Here is a 16,250-nt window from a genome sequence, read left to right as displayed (position 1 = left end):
CAAATTAACATAGCTAATTTGCATAATTTATGCAAAAATCATTGCAAATTGATAGCAGAGTTTGTGGGCAGATTATCTCAAAATTTGGGGGGTCATTTTGAGGGCCACAGTTTCAAAAATACTGATTGTGCCTGGCAAAAAAAAGATTCGAGTTTAGCATACCCAATTCAACAATTACCTGGTTGCCAAACTTGGCGATTGGAAAATGAAACACTGCATTGCGCTTTGCACTTTTTAGACCTGCTACTGGAAACAAACTTTCCTCTTTTTTTGGCCTTATGTCCAATGACTGCATGTATAAAATTAAGGTGAACTGTAACAGATGGAAAAAAAAAGGAATACAAAGCTTTATCAATTATCTGTCAGATTCACAACAAACACAGAAAGTAAAATAGAGATTAGAAAAGATGATCAAAGAAAAACAAAAGAAGAAAATAATAAGAGAAAGAAATATTTTGTAGAAAAAAATGACACAAAATTAAGGGTCAAAAATAGCAATGACTTTCTATTCTAACAATTTCACATATGTAGCAGTGATGAAGTTATAAAAGTTGATAATATTTAAAAGAAGGAAAGCTTTATAACAAACTTTATCAATTCAAGGCTACGAGAGAGTGGTGGGCTAGGCAGTCAAAGCTTAATAACAAGCTCGTGACTATAATAGTATAAAGATGGACACATTAGAAGCTTGTGACTATAGAGATGGAGAAATTAGATGCTTTACAATTGTTTTCTATTGTCATAGATTGTCACCTAATATGAGAAATGAAGAAAATATAAAGTAATATCTATGAAAGAGAAGACGTAGCAGACGACGCAAGTAGCAGACGACGCTATAGCTAATGGATGTCTGAATGCAATGTTTAATGAGATGGAATACCTGCTACAGCTAGTACAGAAATAGAATTATTTCGCTACAAAATTATGTTTTTTACAAGTCTCATGATCAAAATTCATAAAACTAGCTTGATCTTGCAACAAGTTTCATACTGAGCCCCACCTTATAGAAATTGCATGGCTGGTGTATAGATTTGGCATAAATATGAACTACTTCAGAATACATGCATAATATGCTATTTTTGTGGGTAAGCTGTATAACTGTTTCTAACAGCTCATTTTAACTAGACTTCAGAATAAATTTAAATGAGTAAAGGGCCATTCTTTAATCTTTTATTTTCATACCAGTATGTATTTTTAAGGGGGCATTCTTTGATTTAGATTTTGTTGTTATTACATAACTTGTTTTTAAAGGGGTAATCAGATTTTACAGAAATGTCACATAAAACATACCCTATTAACTTGTGTGGTTGTGATGAACGATATACTATATTCAGTAGATACTTACGAATTTAAACTTCTTCCGAAGCGATCAAGTAATTTAAATTTAAACAGCCTGGTGGTGTCAAATGAAACAGATTAAGAGAAAAAGTAAATATAATAAAAACTGAAATCTCAGAAAATTGGCAAAGAATGGGGTCAAAATCTTCCATTTTCAGGTTATTTTATTACTTTTCCTATATGTTTTTCTAAAGCAAGGATAGGAACTATCAGTTTTGAAATTAATTATGATCATGATGACTTTTTTGCCCCAAATAGAGTATTTTGAATGCTTAGGCGACGAAAAAAAGAAAACCTGTTCTACGGGCGGATGGACCTTTCAAGTAGGGTCGGTCGGGCGGGCTTTTTTTTTTTTTTTTTTTTGTTGAAATGACCCAAAAAATCACGAAAATCTGTAAATATTTGCAATTTGGGAAAATACAACAAAAAAAATTTGTTCCTGAAATTGTCGAAATTTGGGTCGGTATTCATTTGTACAGGAAATTTTTTTTTCCCAATTTGTTCAAAATCTGGGTCGGTTGGGCCTGCAGGGTTTTCTTTTTTCGTCGCCTTAGTGTCAGTAGAATAGCTGCCCTGTGAACATTTGGCAATTTACACACATATTGTACTCATCTACAAATGGCAGCTATTGTACTTACCCACTTCTGGCACTGAGCAGAGGATTCATCAATTATTTTCTTATGTTTTTGATTGGGGGATAACTGAGTGGGGTGGATGCAGCCCCCTGAGAAATGTTCCTATTCCCCTTGCAGCATCACTGCCACAAGGACAACATTTTCAATTTTGCAGGGGTGTGATTTGTCTGGATTTTTCTGGATTTTTTTACTTATTCTGGATATTTCACAAGCTTTGAATCACACCTCTCAAAAGGAAACATGATCAGTACGCTTGGCCTACTATAGTAAGAATTCCAATTGAATGAACGCAGCTTTCAACAGCTGTACTCGATCCAACCGCGATTGTATATCGCATATTTCAAACTACAACGCGAACGCACGACCTTGGATACAATGCTAACCAATCACGAGTGCGTTGGCATGGTTCCACGTTACTCACGCACAGTCGCACACGCTGGCGTACATCGCACAGTGTACGCAAATGTTCGTCACGCTATTAAAAGCTGCGTTCATTCAATTGGAATTCCCACTATAGAATATAAGGAACTTTGCGCTATTCCACATACTCCCCCTGTATTATGTCTTTACCTATATCTTTCACAACTGGGGTGAATATTTCAGATTGAAGTTACACAATTGTATATTCTATTCAAAAGTCATATTCCCTCTGTGAAAGGCTTTAGCTAAATCTTCCACAAGGGTAGTGTGGATTGTAAATGGAATAACCCATTTCTCACACGTAGGCTATAGACGAATCCAACAAGCCAAGTCATGGTCAGGATTTGGTCGGCCATATTTGGTTACCCACATGCACCAAACAGGTGTTGTGAGTGCCCAATTGGGTGGATTAAACCCGCTTAAAATTCGATGTTAGATTCTTTTGTGTTGTAAACTGTCATCATTGTTTTGTCTATGTGTAACACGGATGATAGAATGCAGTTTATAATACCCTTCAAGGCCGCATCATCTCACATTTTAGGTGGGATACATGTAGTTGGGTCCCCGTCACGGCTAATGGCTGCCATTGAGGAGCAGGAATGTGTAAAATTGGATTTGTCTATAGGCTAGACTTTATTATATTGTTGTGAAATCAAGTCCATTTTATATCATGCAGATTTACTCCCGAGTTTGACTATTAGCTGCTATTGTTGTACTCAGTAGAGTTTGGATCCTTCTTAAGTGCAAAGCATGTAAGCATCCATCAATGCCTATTGTCATGTGAGATGGACAATAAAATGGGTTCTTTGTATTTTTCCGCATTAGTTAGCGTAGAAACGGACAGGAAAATATTTAATAGTCTCGTATGTTTATATAGATTATCCCATAATGATGTGACCCTAGTAGTGTAATTTAAAAAGATATTTATTTCTTTTGTAATATTATTTTTATATCACTCTTATAGTTTGATCAATTGTAAAAGCAAACAATTATTGTTGGATTCTTTCTTACTACTTCACAAACTTAGCTTTAATTTCTTTTGTCACTCTTTTGTCCCCCTTGCTCCCTCTTACTACTTCACAAACTTAGCTTTAATTTCTTTTGTCACTCTTTTGTCCCCCTTGCTCCCTCTTACTACTTCACAAACTTAGCTTTAATTTCTTTTGTCACTCTTTTGTCCCCCTTGCTCCCTCTTACTACTTCACAAACGTTGCTTTAATTTCTTTTGTCACTCGTTTGTCCCCCTTGCCCCCTCTCTTTCCCCTCTATCTAACTTTCTATTTCTTCCATTTTTCCTTCCATAACCTTTGTTTACCAGTCTTATCTTTTCTCCATCTTCAGTGCCGTGTCCGGGGGGGCTTTGGGTGCTGAAGCCCGCTGCACTTTGTTAAAAATCATGTAACATCAGCCGTTTTTTGGTGATTTTATAGCCATTAAGCCCCCCGCATAACTCTGAAAGCCGCTCTAAGCCCCCCCCCCAGGTAAAGATCCCGGGGGGGGTTCTTCGAAAAATTTTGTACGGGGGTGTGCCACGCAGACTTTCGGATGCTGGCTATTGTTTCTACTAGTCAAATGATAATACTGCCCTCTATGACAAGTGGTCTTTAGTTGAAGTGCAGACAAATATTGCAATATTTTCCATAAATAAAGACCTGCTCTCACCTCGGTGTTTTACTCACAAAATGAGCAGAAAGTCACTAGGATCAGTGGCATACCGTGGCCGCCCCAAACTCAGGGGCTGAAGAAAATTCAATTTTGCGCCCTTCCTCAACAGCCCGAAAAGGTTGACCCAATTTTTTTGAAGAAAAAAAAAAAAAAAAAGGGTTTCAGGCGCTAGCGCCCTAAAAGCAGCACTTTTTGATGTATAGTACCATTTTTTCATAAAATTTTATGCTTTATCAAATTTTTTCCGCCCTTTTTTATTTACTAATTCATTTTGCCGTCCCCTTCGCTTTTTTTGCCGCCCCTGTTTTTGCCGCCCTTCTTCTTCCGCCGCCCTTCATTTTGGCTGCCCCTGCTTTTTACCCGGGGCTGGTGCCCCAAAGCCCCCAAAAAATACAGCATGAGGATAGCTATTATTTCTACTGCCTTCTATGACAAGTGGTATTAGTTTAGACAATTATTGCAATATTTTCCATAAATGAGACCTGCTCTCACCCCGGTGTTCTCACAAAATGAGCAGAAAGTCACTCGGATGGTTATTATATCTACTAGTCAAATACTGCCCTCTATGACAATTGATCTTTAGTTGAAGCGCAGACAAATATTGCAATATTTTCCACCTGCTCTAACCCCGTTGTTCTCACAAAATGAGCAGAAAGGCCCCAAGAAAGTCACCAGGAAAACAAAGAATTTTTCTTTGAAATATTGACTTTTGAACACCAAGGTAGAGAGCGATCCTGGTAACGTAATAATCATTTTAAAGCTTATGATCCAGAGATTGTGGATCTGGCCATAACTTACTTAAAAATAAACATTTGCGACTATTCTCTCATTTTGTGGAAGCACGTCTGAAATGGTAGATTTTTAAGACGTCCATTGGGCTGAGCATTTACAATAAATTTGGTATTGCTGTTATTGTAATTATTTTTATTGTTAACTTTGTTATTGCTACTGTTTTTGTTGATCTTACTGTTCTTACCAAATTAATTATCTTATTTTTAATAACATAGTTTACCAAAATAATATTATCATCATCGTTGTCGTCTACGCTTTCCGGCTATGTTGCCATTGCGCACGCTACTACTGCTCTCCAGGCTATTCTGTCATTGGTCTGTGTAAGAGTTTGTTCATCTGCCCTGCTTTCTGCCCTGCCATCTTACTTATTCCTCGACACATTTTAGCCTGGATTTGCAGTAATATTGCGTTTGACAATTAGAGTTTTAAAAAACTCAGTGGTCCAACACGATCCACTCCCTTGCTATTATTGTTAAATTCTGTGGCTGATACTTGTCCTGGTTGTTCTGCAGTTTTTAATATCACCACATGTAGCACTGAAATAGTGCCCTCTATGGGCAATATGGATAATACTAGAGAGAGATGCGCTGCACCTGTTAAAAATATGCTCTGTATGAAGCTTCAACATAAAAAGTCCCAAGTTTAAAAATATTTTCTCAAAATATCAAGGGCTATTTCAAGAACCACTGAACTAAGACTAGGCTTGTTTGTACTCATTTTAATGCATTTTTCATGCTGATTCTAAATGTGGACATGAAAATGTACAATTCTGAAATTTGGGTGCATTTGGGCAAAAGTGCCCTTAAAAGCACCCAGTATGGGCAAATTTGGGTGCTACTTCTGTGTTTCTTGTTAAAGAATAAAACACTGATGGGATGCAACAACAACAAAAGGTAGGTAAAGAGAAAGTCTGTGCGGCAAATACCTGTACAAGCAATTTTGAAGGGGGTGGCTGGTTCTTCATTTTAGGGGTTCAGAGGCATTTTTACTCATTTCACTCCACCCCTCATAAAGACCATACTGAATTGCTGCTACTGAGTTGATGGTGAATTAACTAGCTTTTGCCTTAAAATGGTACTTCAAATTTACTGTAGTCTTACCATACATCTTTCAAATTCCTTGTAAGTTGTAAATTACCGAGTATCAAATTTGCTATGAAAATCCAAATTTCTGTGGCTGGCAAAATTCCAAGAATTCCCTTTGTCATCTGTATTTGTCTTGCAAAGAAATGATTAATTTTCATAATTGTTTTGTCCAGTAAAGGGGTCATGTTTAGTACCCTTTGCTTGAACATTGAACCCCCTAGTCACCCATCCCCACCCTCCCTTCAAAAAATATATATATTTGAAATCACTAGAATTGGCTATTTAAATAAAATCAATGCATATCGTCCAAAAAAAAAAGGTTTGGGAAAGTCATTTGTCATTCCAAGCGGAAATTTTGCATAAAATACGGTGATTTTTGGTCATAAAATTGCAAATCCAAAATCAGATGCAAATTTTCTTTAAATTTCCATGAATTTTCATACATCAGATTAGGACTTCCCAGCTTTTTCCATGAAAGAATAGTAACAGAAATGTCATGTGTTTTATGGAAAGTACGGTTGACATTCCTGTTATTTCTTTCCGAAATTCTTAAAATTTACACCTCATATAGTGATGTATATTCATTATCGGGAATAGCCCCATTCTTCATTAAAACAAGATATCTGTATTGTATGCACACACTGTTCCTCTCCTTCTCATAAGCCCATGATGATGGGTACAGTATACCAATTAGAGTTCACAGAGGGCATAAAGGGACCTGCTACAACTTGAATCAATCAAGAATCACAAAACGCTGGGTAATATTCTTGTATACTGCCCTCTTTATTATTCTAATGTTTGTAGAGCTGGAATATTATCCGCTCAGAGAAATTTTTCCGTTGTTCAAAGACCCGTTATAGAATATGTTCTATCAACAACCTGAATATGCAGTACCATCGTATAAAAAGTAGATTTTCATGCTCTTTATATTTATATGCTTTCTTGTACTTACACACTTTGTAAGTAAGTTATATAGGCCTATTATAAATATAGCTTTAAGTGGAACTGACAACACATTCAATGCATGTCTAAAAAATTTCAAGTATTTTTTTAAAGAATGAACATGGCTTGAAATTTGCAGAGAGTGAAAAATTGTCCGTACACAAAAAAATTCTACTGGATGAGAAGATTTGACAGATAGTGTCGTTACTCCCATTGTTATAGCAGGTTTAAAGATTGGGTAGAATATGCACGATATCATGTCACTTTTTTTACAACGGGATATTCTCAAACGTTTTATCGTAACGTTCTATCCTCAACGCACAGCCCTGATTGGATTGTTACTAAGTATACCATGGAAAGCAGTCGTAGTGAACTTAATTTTTCCTAACGAAGAAAATTTTATATTGTAAAAACTGTGTACCTTTCAAGATTCTCATACCGATGTTTTAAAGATTTTTACAATGAATTATGGTGGACAGATTTTTTTCCATCATACATGAAGCTTAATTTCTTTACTTTTGTTTTAAAATTATGAAATTTTATGGTAAGAAAAATATCATTATCAGAGATCAAATTTGTAGCAATTTTGGGATCTACAATCTATTTTCTACTTGGTTAGAGTAGAGTCCGAAGTTTTCCATTTTACGGAAAACGGAAGAAAATCACGGAATCTGAGGTACAACACGGAAAATGACATTTTTGTATGATGTAACAAAAATTGTTAAAAGATAAGATATAAAAACAGGGAAAATCTGTTCCAACTGACCAGCAGGGAACCAAAGGATGGATCCAAAAGGATACAACAGTGTCACACTAGCAATGGATAAAATTAAAAACAGGGAATATGACACAACATCCAATGGGGAGTAACACAAAATATATAAACAGAGTTAAAAACCCTCAGCGTTTGAAAAGACAAAACTTTTTTTTACTCCTTGAAAAAGTAAAAAATGAGACCTGCTCTCAATATAGTGGAGACCAGCTCAGTTATATATTTTGTGTTACTCCCCCATTGGATGTTGTGTCATATTTTCCCTGTTTTTAATAAAAGATAAGAGAAATAAATGTTAAAAACAATCATGAGTTGTGTATGTCAATTTTTATGATAAAAATACTGTTTAATAATACCGAAATAAAGGTATATTACCAAGACATGAACCCCTATATCCCTCCAAACATCGTAATAGTCGGCCTATTTTCGTGAGAATATTCCAATCAGAGCATATTGATCGCGATATTGAACACTTTATTGTGACATTAATATCATTGTTTATACAGTTTAAGCTTTATTCATGACACGGATTTACAAATTTTACAACACGGAATACAACACGGAAAATGGATTTTAGAAAACGGTAAACTTCGGACTCTAGGTTAGAGTATGGATGTGCCTCTGAGTTGCTGAAAGTGGACCCATAGGCCAGGTGGTGTATGACGTGCAGTCCCTAAATTCAGTAAATTTTCATCGTCAACCGTGTATTTGAATGGGATTATTTTGAAATTTTAAAACGCTTGAAATATCACAAACAAATAGGCCTATGTTGATAAATAATATAAATACAAGCTAAACCGTTGGGGTTCGATAATGAACCCCACAAAACTAACCGAGTATATGGAAAATGCCATACGGCCGGGCGGTTTCACGAGTTGCCGGCTCGATCGTGTCATCCGCCGCCTGCCATAGGCCTATTTATACCTATTTCCCAAGAAAATTTGACACATTTTTATCCCTGCAAACTTAGGTACACCGTGACGGCCATGGGTTCTGCTATATTATAACTGAGGCCCATATTTTTGGCCAAATTTAACACAAATTTCACAAGTTTTTTTGTTTTAAATTTTGAAATTTAGACACCATTGGTGAAAATGTGGTATTCTTTTGACAAATTTGAAGAATAAAATTATACCAAAATTGACTTAAAAGGGGGCCACTGTTATACCATGGACTGGCTCTACACCAGAGGCCCCAAAATGAGACATCCCATGTATTCATTTGTACTGAGTACATGTTAGAGGGTTCAATTAACAGAAGATAATGGGGGAAAAGATTGTCAAAACTGCATGCCTGTAACCAGGGGGGGCAGACCCCTCAATCGTCAAATGCCCGAAAATCCCCCTTTTTGACCTAAAAAGCCCCATTTACGAGCTTAGCTAGTAACAAAATAGAGGTTTTGTTTAGCCATTTGTGGTCAAAGAAGGTCCAAATTTTGTCCAAAAAGTCCACTTTTTCAAAATCTGCCCCCTCCCCCAGTTCACTTTTGTCAAAATCAGCCCCCCCTACCGAATAAATCCTGGTTACGGGCGCGGCCTGCAAAATTGTAAATGACTAGCATCTTGTTTACTCATCATCTGTGCCTAGATGGCCTGTACAATCAATCAACACCAGTTGATATAGTTTAGTACAAGCAAAGATCATGCAGCTGAAATTACTCATTGCTTTTCATTATTCCATGGACTTCACACACCACCAATCCTTAACACTCTTCACGCGGGTGTCAACTGCAGACGACATGTTTCAAAAAAAATTTTAAAAATTCAAAAATTTCAGAAATGTAAATTTTCATGACCATATTTGGAATCAGCATGAAAAATGCATTAAAATGAGTACAATCAAGCCTAGTATTGGTTCAGTGGTTCTTGAGATAGCTCTTAATATTTTGACAAAATATCTCAAAACTTGGGACTTCTTATGTTGAAGCCTATGCTAGCATGCAGAGCATTAATACCCATCAAAGCAAAGAACATCAGATGAAAGTTCAGTGGATTGAAACTGAAGTCGTTTAGGGCATCCTTTAATTTAGTACTTGAAATGCGCTATTGGGTTTTTGCCCAGCCGCAGAGTATAATTTGACCAGTATTTTGTATTAACTTTTTTTGGTTTTGAAAAACTGCTTGTTCGTTAGTGCTTTTTATGATCTACACACTCACCCCTGTTTGTAAATGCCGTCAAACGAGGACCTTGACTTTTAACTTTCCTCTCTTTTGCTAAATCCTATCTAACCGAGGACGCACACATCAGCAATTAATCGACATAACGTGGACCTCATTTATGCATGTTGCAGGGGATTGGATACTTACAACCGTCCGTGGACCTGTCCATAACCTCCAACAGAGGACCTGTTTTAAACATGTTTTTATGCTATTTGAGATCTCCTGGTAAGGTCGGTTCAACCAAGGACGCCCTCGGTTAGGTGTGCATCCTCGTTTGTGTAGGGTGTGTTCTGGTATGCGGGTCCTCATTTGCCGGCATTTACCAACACATTCATACAAGTCCAGTGTATATACGAGTCGTATGTACAAGTACATGTAGCAGTATTATAATAATTAGTTTCAGTCTTCAATGACTGAACCACTTCTCAATCGGTGTATTGGTTTTTTTGTTAGATTTAATGATAATTTGTGTGCTAATAATACTAATCAAATAAAACAAGAGTAATTGTATATACTCTATCCATTGCATTTGATATTTCATGGTGAGATAATATATCAATAATTAAGAAGTGTCATTATCAGTTGATTGCGGAGCAGGCAACCATTAGTTCCTCAAACTCACTGGGCTGCGATCTTTGACCAGTGATGTGAAGAAGTGACACAAAACATTATCGCAAAGCACTTAAATTTAACTATACTTTAATCATGTGTCCATCCATTATGTTGATTGTTGAAGATTTGCTATGTCGAAAATTCATTATGTCAAAAATAGGTTCGCAAGGTTCTATGTCAAATATGAAATCAGGATCATTATGCTTAGTTCTAGGTTTAGGGTTAGGTTTAGATTCTACATAACAAACCTTATTTCACCCAAACCAAACTTGAGTACTTAATTTAAGATGATGTAACCTTATTTTTATGATATTTCTGTACAGCTGGTTTGTACTTTTAAATAATTTGTTTGTTCTTGCTTTTATGTATTTTGCTCTGTAAAGCGCTTAGTGAATTTGTTTTTGTTGTCAGCGCTCACAAATATATTTTATTATTATTATTATTATTATTATTAGTACCCCCCATGCGTATTTTTGGGGGGGCTTTAGCGCCAGCCCCTGGGTCAAAGTAGGGGCGGCAAAAGCGAAGGGACGGCGGAAGAAGATGGGGCGGCAAAAACGAAGGGGGCGTCAAAACGAATTAACAAAGATAAAAGGGCGCAAAAAATTGAAAAAGCATAAAAAATGTTGAAAAAGGGTTGCTTTTAGGGCGCTAGCGCCTAAAATCTTTTTTTTTTGCTCTTCACTTTTTCAAACGACCGTGAAAAAAATTGGGTCAACCTTTTCGGGCTGTTAAGGAAGGTCTGCAAAATTGTTTCTTCTTCAGCCCCGGGTTGGGGCGGCCACGGCACGCCACTGCCCCCCATCAGTACAGTCAGGGGCTGCAAAGGATGTATATAGAATGCAATAGCTAGACATGTTAAATAGTTCAATATTGGAACAGCAAAAATATAATACTAATGTATGTCTGCATGGTCTACATGTAGTTATATTCCCAATATTCAAGATCATGAATGAGACAAGAAATTCATGTTGCAACGGGTGAACAAGTGACTGGCTATGTGCATGCAATTTAGGGGGAAATTAGTGCACTGGTAATCATGCAAGAAAAATGATTAAAAGTGAGTCTGTGAAGACAAAATCTCATGTCCCTTTAAGCTTACTGTAATCATGCAGCAAGAAAATATCTTGCCAAAAGCAACTAGGCAATGTTTGACAATGTAAATACAGTGCTAGATGACTCAAACTGCGTAGCATTGAAAGGCACACATGTAGTAGTGTACATAAGAGAGGTCATTATACCCCCATCTGGTAATGGCGGTCCTTTGATGACAACATTGTGTTATCTTGCGTGAATATTTCGTAGATGAACACTTCTTCTCATTGAAAATTGATGAGCAGTTCACATAGAAATTAGGGATTTGTGTCTTGTACTTTTGGGGGCCACTACACAGTCAATTGATCATGGATTGGTTGTTTCTAGGATGGGGGTAGTTACTATGATTATGACAAAGTCCAAAAATGGGATTTTTGTACAATTTGCAACTATAATAGATTTGGGTTGATTTTTTTTACTATTTATGTGGGTTCCCAGAAGAGAGTGGTGATTCTGGAAGAGAACATAGAAAACTCATGGAGACATCACAGGGTGTATCTGTTTGTGCATTTATTGATTTGTTTTTGTTTTTATGTTTATGTGTTTGTTTTTATGTAATGTTTATGTGTTTGTTTTTATGTAGTCTGATCACTTGTAAAATATTGAGTCGTCTTGTTAAGTTACAGTTGGAACAGGAACCAAGCATATTTTTTATTAAGAATAATCAACTTTCTCAATCTGTACACCCCTGTGGAAGACATGACCTTAATCTTCCACATGAGGAGTGTGAATTTCAAATGGGGTTACCTGAATGGGTGACTCTATTTGTAATCTACATCCCCTGTGTGGAAGATTAATGTCATGTATTCCACAGGGGGTGTATGGATTTCAACTGGACTAGCCTAGTCTTTGTCAAAGACCTCGCGATCCTAGGGGGGGGGCGAGCGGCGAAGGCGCGACTGAGCGGCGAAGGCGCGACAGAGCGGCAAAGCCGCAACAGCGAGCGCCGCAGAATATGATAGATGGCGCTCTCACTACTGTGCTGGCCCAGGTAGCCAAAGCCTTATTGAAAGGCTAGGACTAGCCCAATGTTACTCTTTGGATGAAAATACAAAACAAATAAGTGATGAAATCAAAGCACGACTGGCAGTTGACCGCCGGTCCCGCCCAGTTCCGTCCGGTTTCCATTGTTTAGAACAATAGAAACCAGACGGAACCAGATGAAACCACTGATCGAGTTTTGATTTCATCCCGAATACAATTCCATTATGATTGACTTTGTGCATCATGACGAATGCTTGTAATATTGCTAACTTCTTTATTTGAAATCCAGCTGCAGAAAATGTTTCAATTATTGCTATGTAAACTCCACAAGTCAATTTTTTTAAATTACAGATGTCATAATTCCCATAGATAAAATATGACCCTAATATATCATGGGGAAAAGTTAAGGGATCTGGAATGAGCGTTTTCAGCATTTCGACAGTATTTTTTGTGGGACATGAGAGCACATCGGACATTATCGAATTGCATTCTGAATACGAAGAATGTCTTTCTGGTATCAAATAATTTTCATTTCTTGAAATTCACGATATAATACAAATTTTATGACAAATTATTAAAATTTGATATTTTTCACATTTTTGATATATAACAGTCCTCGAAGTAAATTTTATAAATCTAATGACATATTCTTAAAGTGTATGTAGCTGGGAGGAAAAGCCGACGATCAATTGATAATTTTGACCTTTCATATTGAAGTTATGGATTTTTTCCCAAAAAGACCTAATTTTTTACCTTAATTACGAACCGCGTAATTCTAGTTTTTGGTGTTTTGGGGAAAAAATCCATATCTTCAATACGAAAGGTCAAAATTTTCAATTGATCATCGGCTTTTCATCCCACCTACATACACTTTAAGTATAAATAATCAGATTTATAAAGCTTACTTGAGTACTGTTAAATATCAAAATATCAATTTTAATCATTTGCCATAAAATGTGTATTACATTGCTAATTTCAAAAATCAAAATTATTTGATATCAGAATGACATTCTTCGTATTCAGAATGCAATTTGATATGTCTGATGTGCTCTAATGTCCCACAATAAATACTGTCCAAACGCTCATACCCCACCCCTTAATTGGGAGCAAAATAATGGCTACTAAAATTGTCTACTTTTGAAAGAGTACATGTAAGTGTTTATCCCTGATAATATTAATAAAGATAAAATTTGACAGGAAGATTTAATGATTTTTATGTTAACGATCTATGATTTATTTCTTTTGTTTATTAACAGCACGGAAAAAGGGGCCTATGATGAAGCTACCTCGATGATGACATCACCGTCGTCCAATAAGAATCAACCATGCATATCGTTACTGCAGCTGTTTTAGGAGGATTCTGTGTGCTTCACTTGATGATGACGGATGCAGAAAAGTTTTAACGATCAGATGACTAGGCCTACTACAAAGACCAGTGAAGCAGTTGTGCTGAGGATGAAATCAGATAGGTGACAAAATTGTTCAGATTTTTCATCTATGATGTAGTATTTTTGTTGTAAAATGTATTTTTCTAACAAAACATTATGATTTGATAAATTGGTAAAAACAAATTCTGTCCAATTATATTAAATATTTTTAAATAGTAACTGAAATTTTTCATCTTACAAAGGCAGACTGACTTTGTCTCACATGTGAACTATTCTTCTCCAGTTTCTATTTCATCTGCTTGTAGTGAAACTTGCTCATGACCCCTATACCTGAACCTTGACCCATAACCCTTGATTTGACCCCTGAACTATGAAATATGCAAGTAGGTGATACTTCTTTTGAGACTCCTCAGTTTCATTGCAAGCAGATAAAACAAACCATGGAAAATTATAATTTGTCCCTAATTAATCATGTCATAAAAGTCTAACTAGATCCTTAATATTAATTAATGTGTCTGCACTTACCATTGTTTTCAGGAATTTTTATACATGTAGGGTTTTTCTTGCCCAGTGTACCAGAAACTTTGAAGTCACCAACTTTTCCTTCCAGAAAACAGAACAAATAAACAAAAAAGATTAGTAGCAACATGGCTGCCTACTATGGGCTAATCCAGTTGAAATCCACACCCCCTATGGAAGACATTACCTTAATTTCCCACACAGGGGGTGTAGATTTCAAATGGAATCTCCCATTCAGGTACCCACATTTGAAATTCACCCAAGGTGATGTCTTTTGTTGTGGGTGTTTGGAATCTCACAATTCAATAATTACATTTGAATACAATATGGCACAATATTTATGCTGGTAACCATGGTTACTTAACAATATACAATTCTGGCTACACACTCACAAAAATCATCAACCCTTATAAAATTCCCATTAATATAATGATTGTGGTGGGTTTACTATTTACTTATTTCAATATTGACTGAAGTGTTACGCCTATAATGGATTTGAAATATATTATTTGACTCATAATATTTTAGTACTTTTTCATTTCCTTTTTCATGTGTGTGGAAAAATTGAACAAAGAAAGTTCTGCATCATTGATGAGGAAAGATGTAGATTGTGTTTTAAACCAAATAATAATGATAAAAGCCTTTGAACTGTGTTAGATGTGGGTGAAATTTTATAAAGACTTATGTAACGGGTTATCTATTGTATGTCTTCAAATCTCTTTCACTGAAATAAGTATCGTTATCACCCTAAATTAATAGTTTTTAAACTTAAAAGTTTAATCTTCAAAACAAAGGTTTACACAGTTCTGAAACCTCTATATATAGATCATTTTTGACCAGAATTTCGAAATTATTACATTTGAACAACCAGAAATTTTCCAAATTTATTTCTGATCCACTGAGATCAAAAGGTAGCCCACCCCTGAGTAGAGTACAATTTAAAATTTGGATGGGATTGTCGAACTTGCAATAGGGTCAGACCTATCCTAAGATGTAACGTAAGTCTTTGTAAAATCATCCCAAATTGTCCCTGTCTGTGAGTGTGTCCGTCCCGTGGTGAATGTGATGTTGGTTTTTAGGTGCCTGTTGGTCTCAGGATTTTGTATTATATTGGGACCATTTTATGAACCATTGTTTCTTGTGACCCATTGTTTTTGAGAATATTTAAGGGTACACATTAAATGGTGCTTAATTAATGTACAAAGATTTGTTTTTTGTTTCCTCCATTTTAAAAACACTGTACACAGGTCAAACCTGGTGTTACTATATTAAATACGGGTTTTACAACCTGATTAATTGTTTCTCGTCTTGATCGATGAATGTAAATTAACGGACATTATATAATCAAATTATTTACATGTCCTTTTTTTCTGTAGATTTAGCTTGTTGTTGGTAAAAAAAATATTTTATGAAAATTTCATAAGAAAAAAATCATGACAACTACTTGCACTGTGCACAAATTATAATCGATAATAACTCTCACACATATGCTATGAAATAGTGTTTTACTTGTAAATAAGTAGACAGCTTTTGTAGAGTAACATTTTGAATCAAAGTATTGCATATTACAGCTTTAATTTAACCTGTGGTACTTAGTATGATTTTGTTTTTTAATCATGTATGAAAATTAATTCAGGGCAACTAATTTGAGTATGAAAAAGTTGCAGAATTTTGCAGTTTGACATGATTATGGAGATGGCAGGGAAGTATGTGAAAGAAATTGACTTTGTTGGGCAAGAAAATCCTCCTATGTGTCATTAGCCCCTGAACATGTTTAAAGCAAAACCCCTTATGTGTAACTGGTTGGCAGTTTTGAGTTTTGTTTTAAACATGTTCAGGGGCCA

At 35.9% G+C, this 16,250-nt stretch overlaps 1 protein-coding gene across 1 annotated transcript in view; it reads left to right on the top strand.

Annotated features, from left to right (window-relative positions):
• The window catches only part of LOC140135475 (uncharacterized), a 60,199-nt gene extending 44,185 nt beyond the window's left edge, over positions 1-16,014 (top strand). Inside the window, exon 5 of the mRNA XM_072156988.1 lies at positions 13,756-16,014. Within this exon, the coding sequence (XP_072013089.1) occupies positions 13,756-13,776 (21 nt within the window). The 3' untranslated portion in view covers positions 13,777-16,014. The remainder of the gene's footprint in view (positions 1-13,755) is intronic.
• Positions 16,015-16,250: the final 236 nt, after the last annotated feature.

The sequence above is a fragment of the Amphiura filiformis genome, chromosome 16, assembly GCF_039555335.1.
Source record: "Amphiura filiformis chromosome 16, Afil_fr2py, whole genome shotgun sequence".
Classification (NCBI taxonomy): domain Eukaryota; kingdom Metazoa; phylum Echinodermata; class Ophiuroidea; order Amphilepidida; family Amphiuridae; genus Amphiura; species Amphiura filiformis.
Note: the sequence above shows the minus strand (reverse complement) of the source record. Positions and strands in the feature narration are given on the sequence as shown.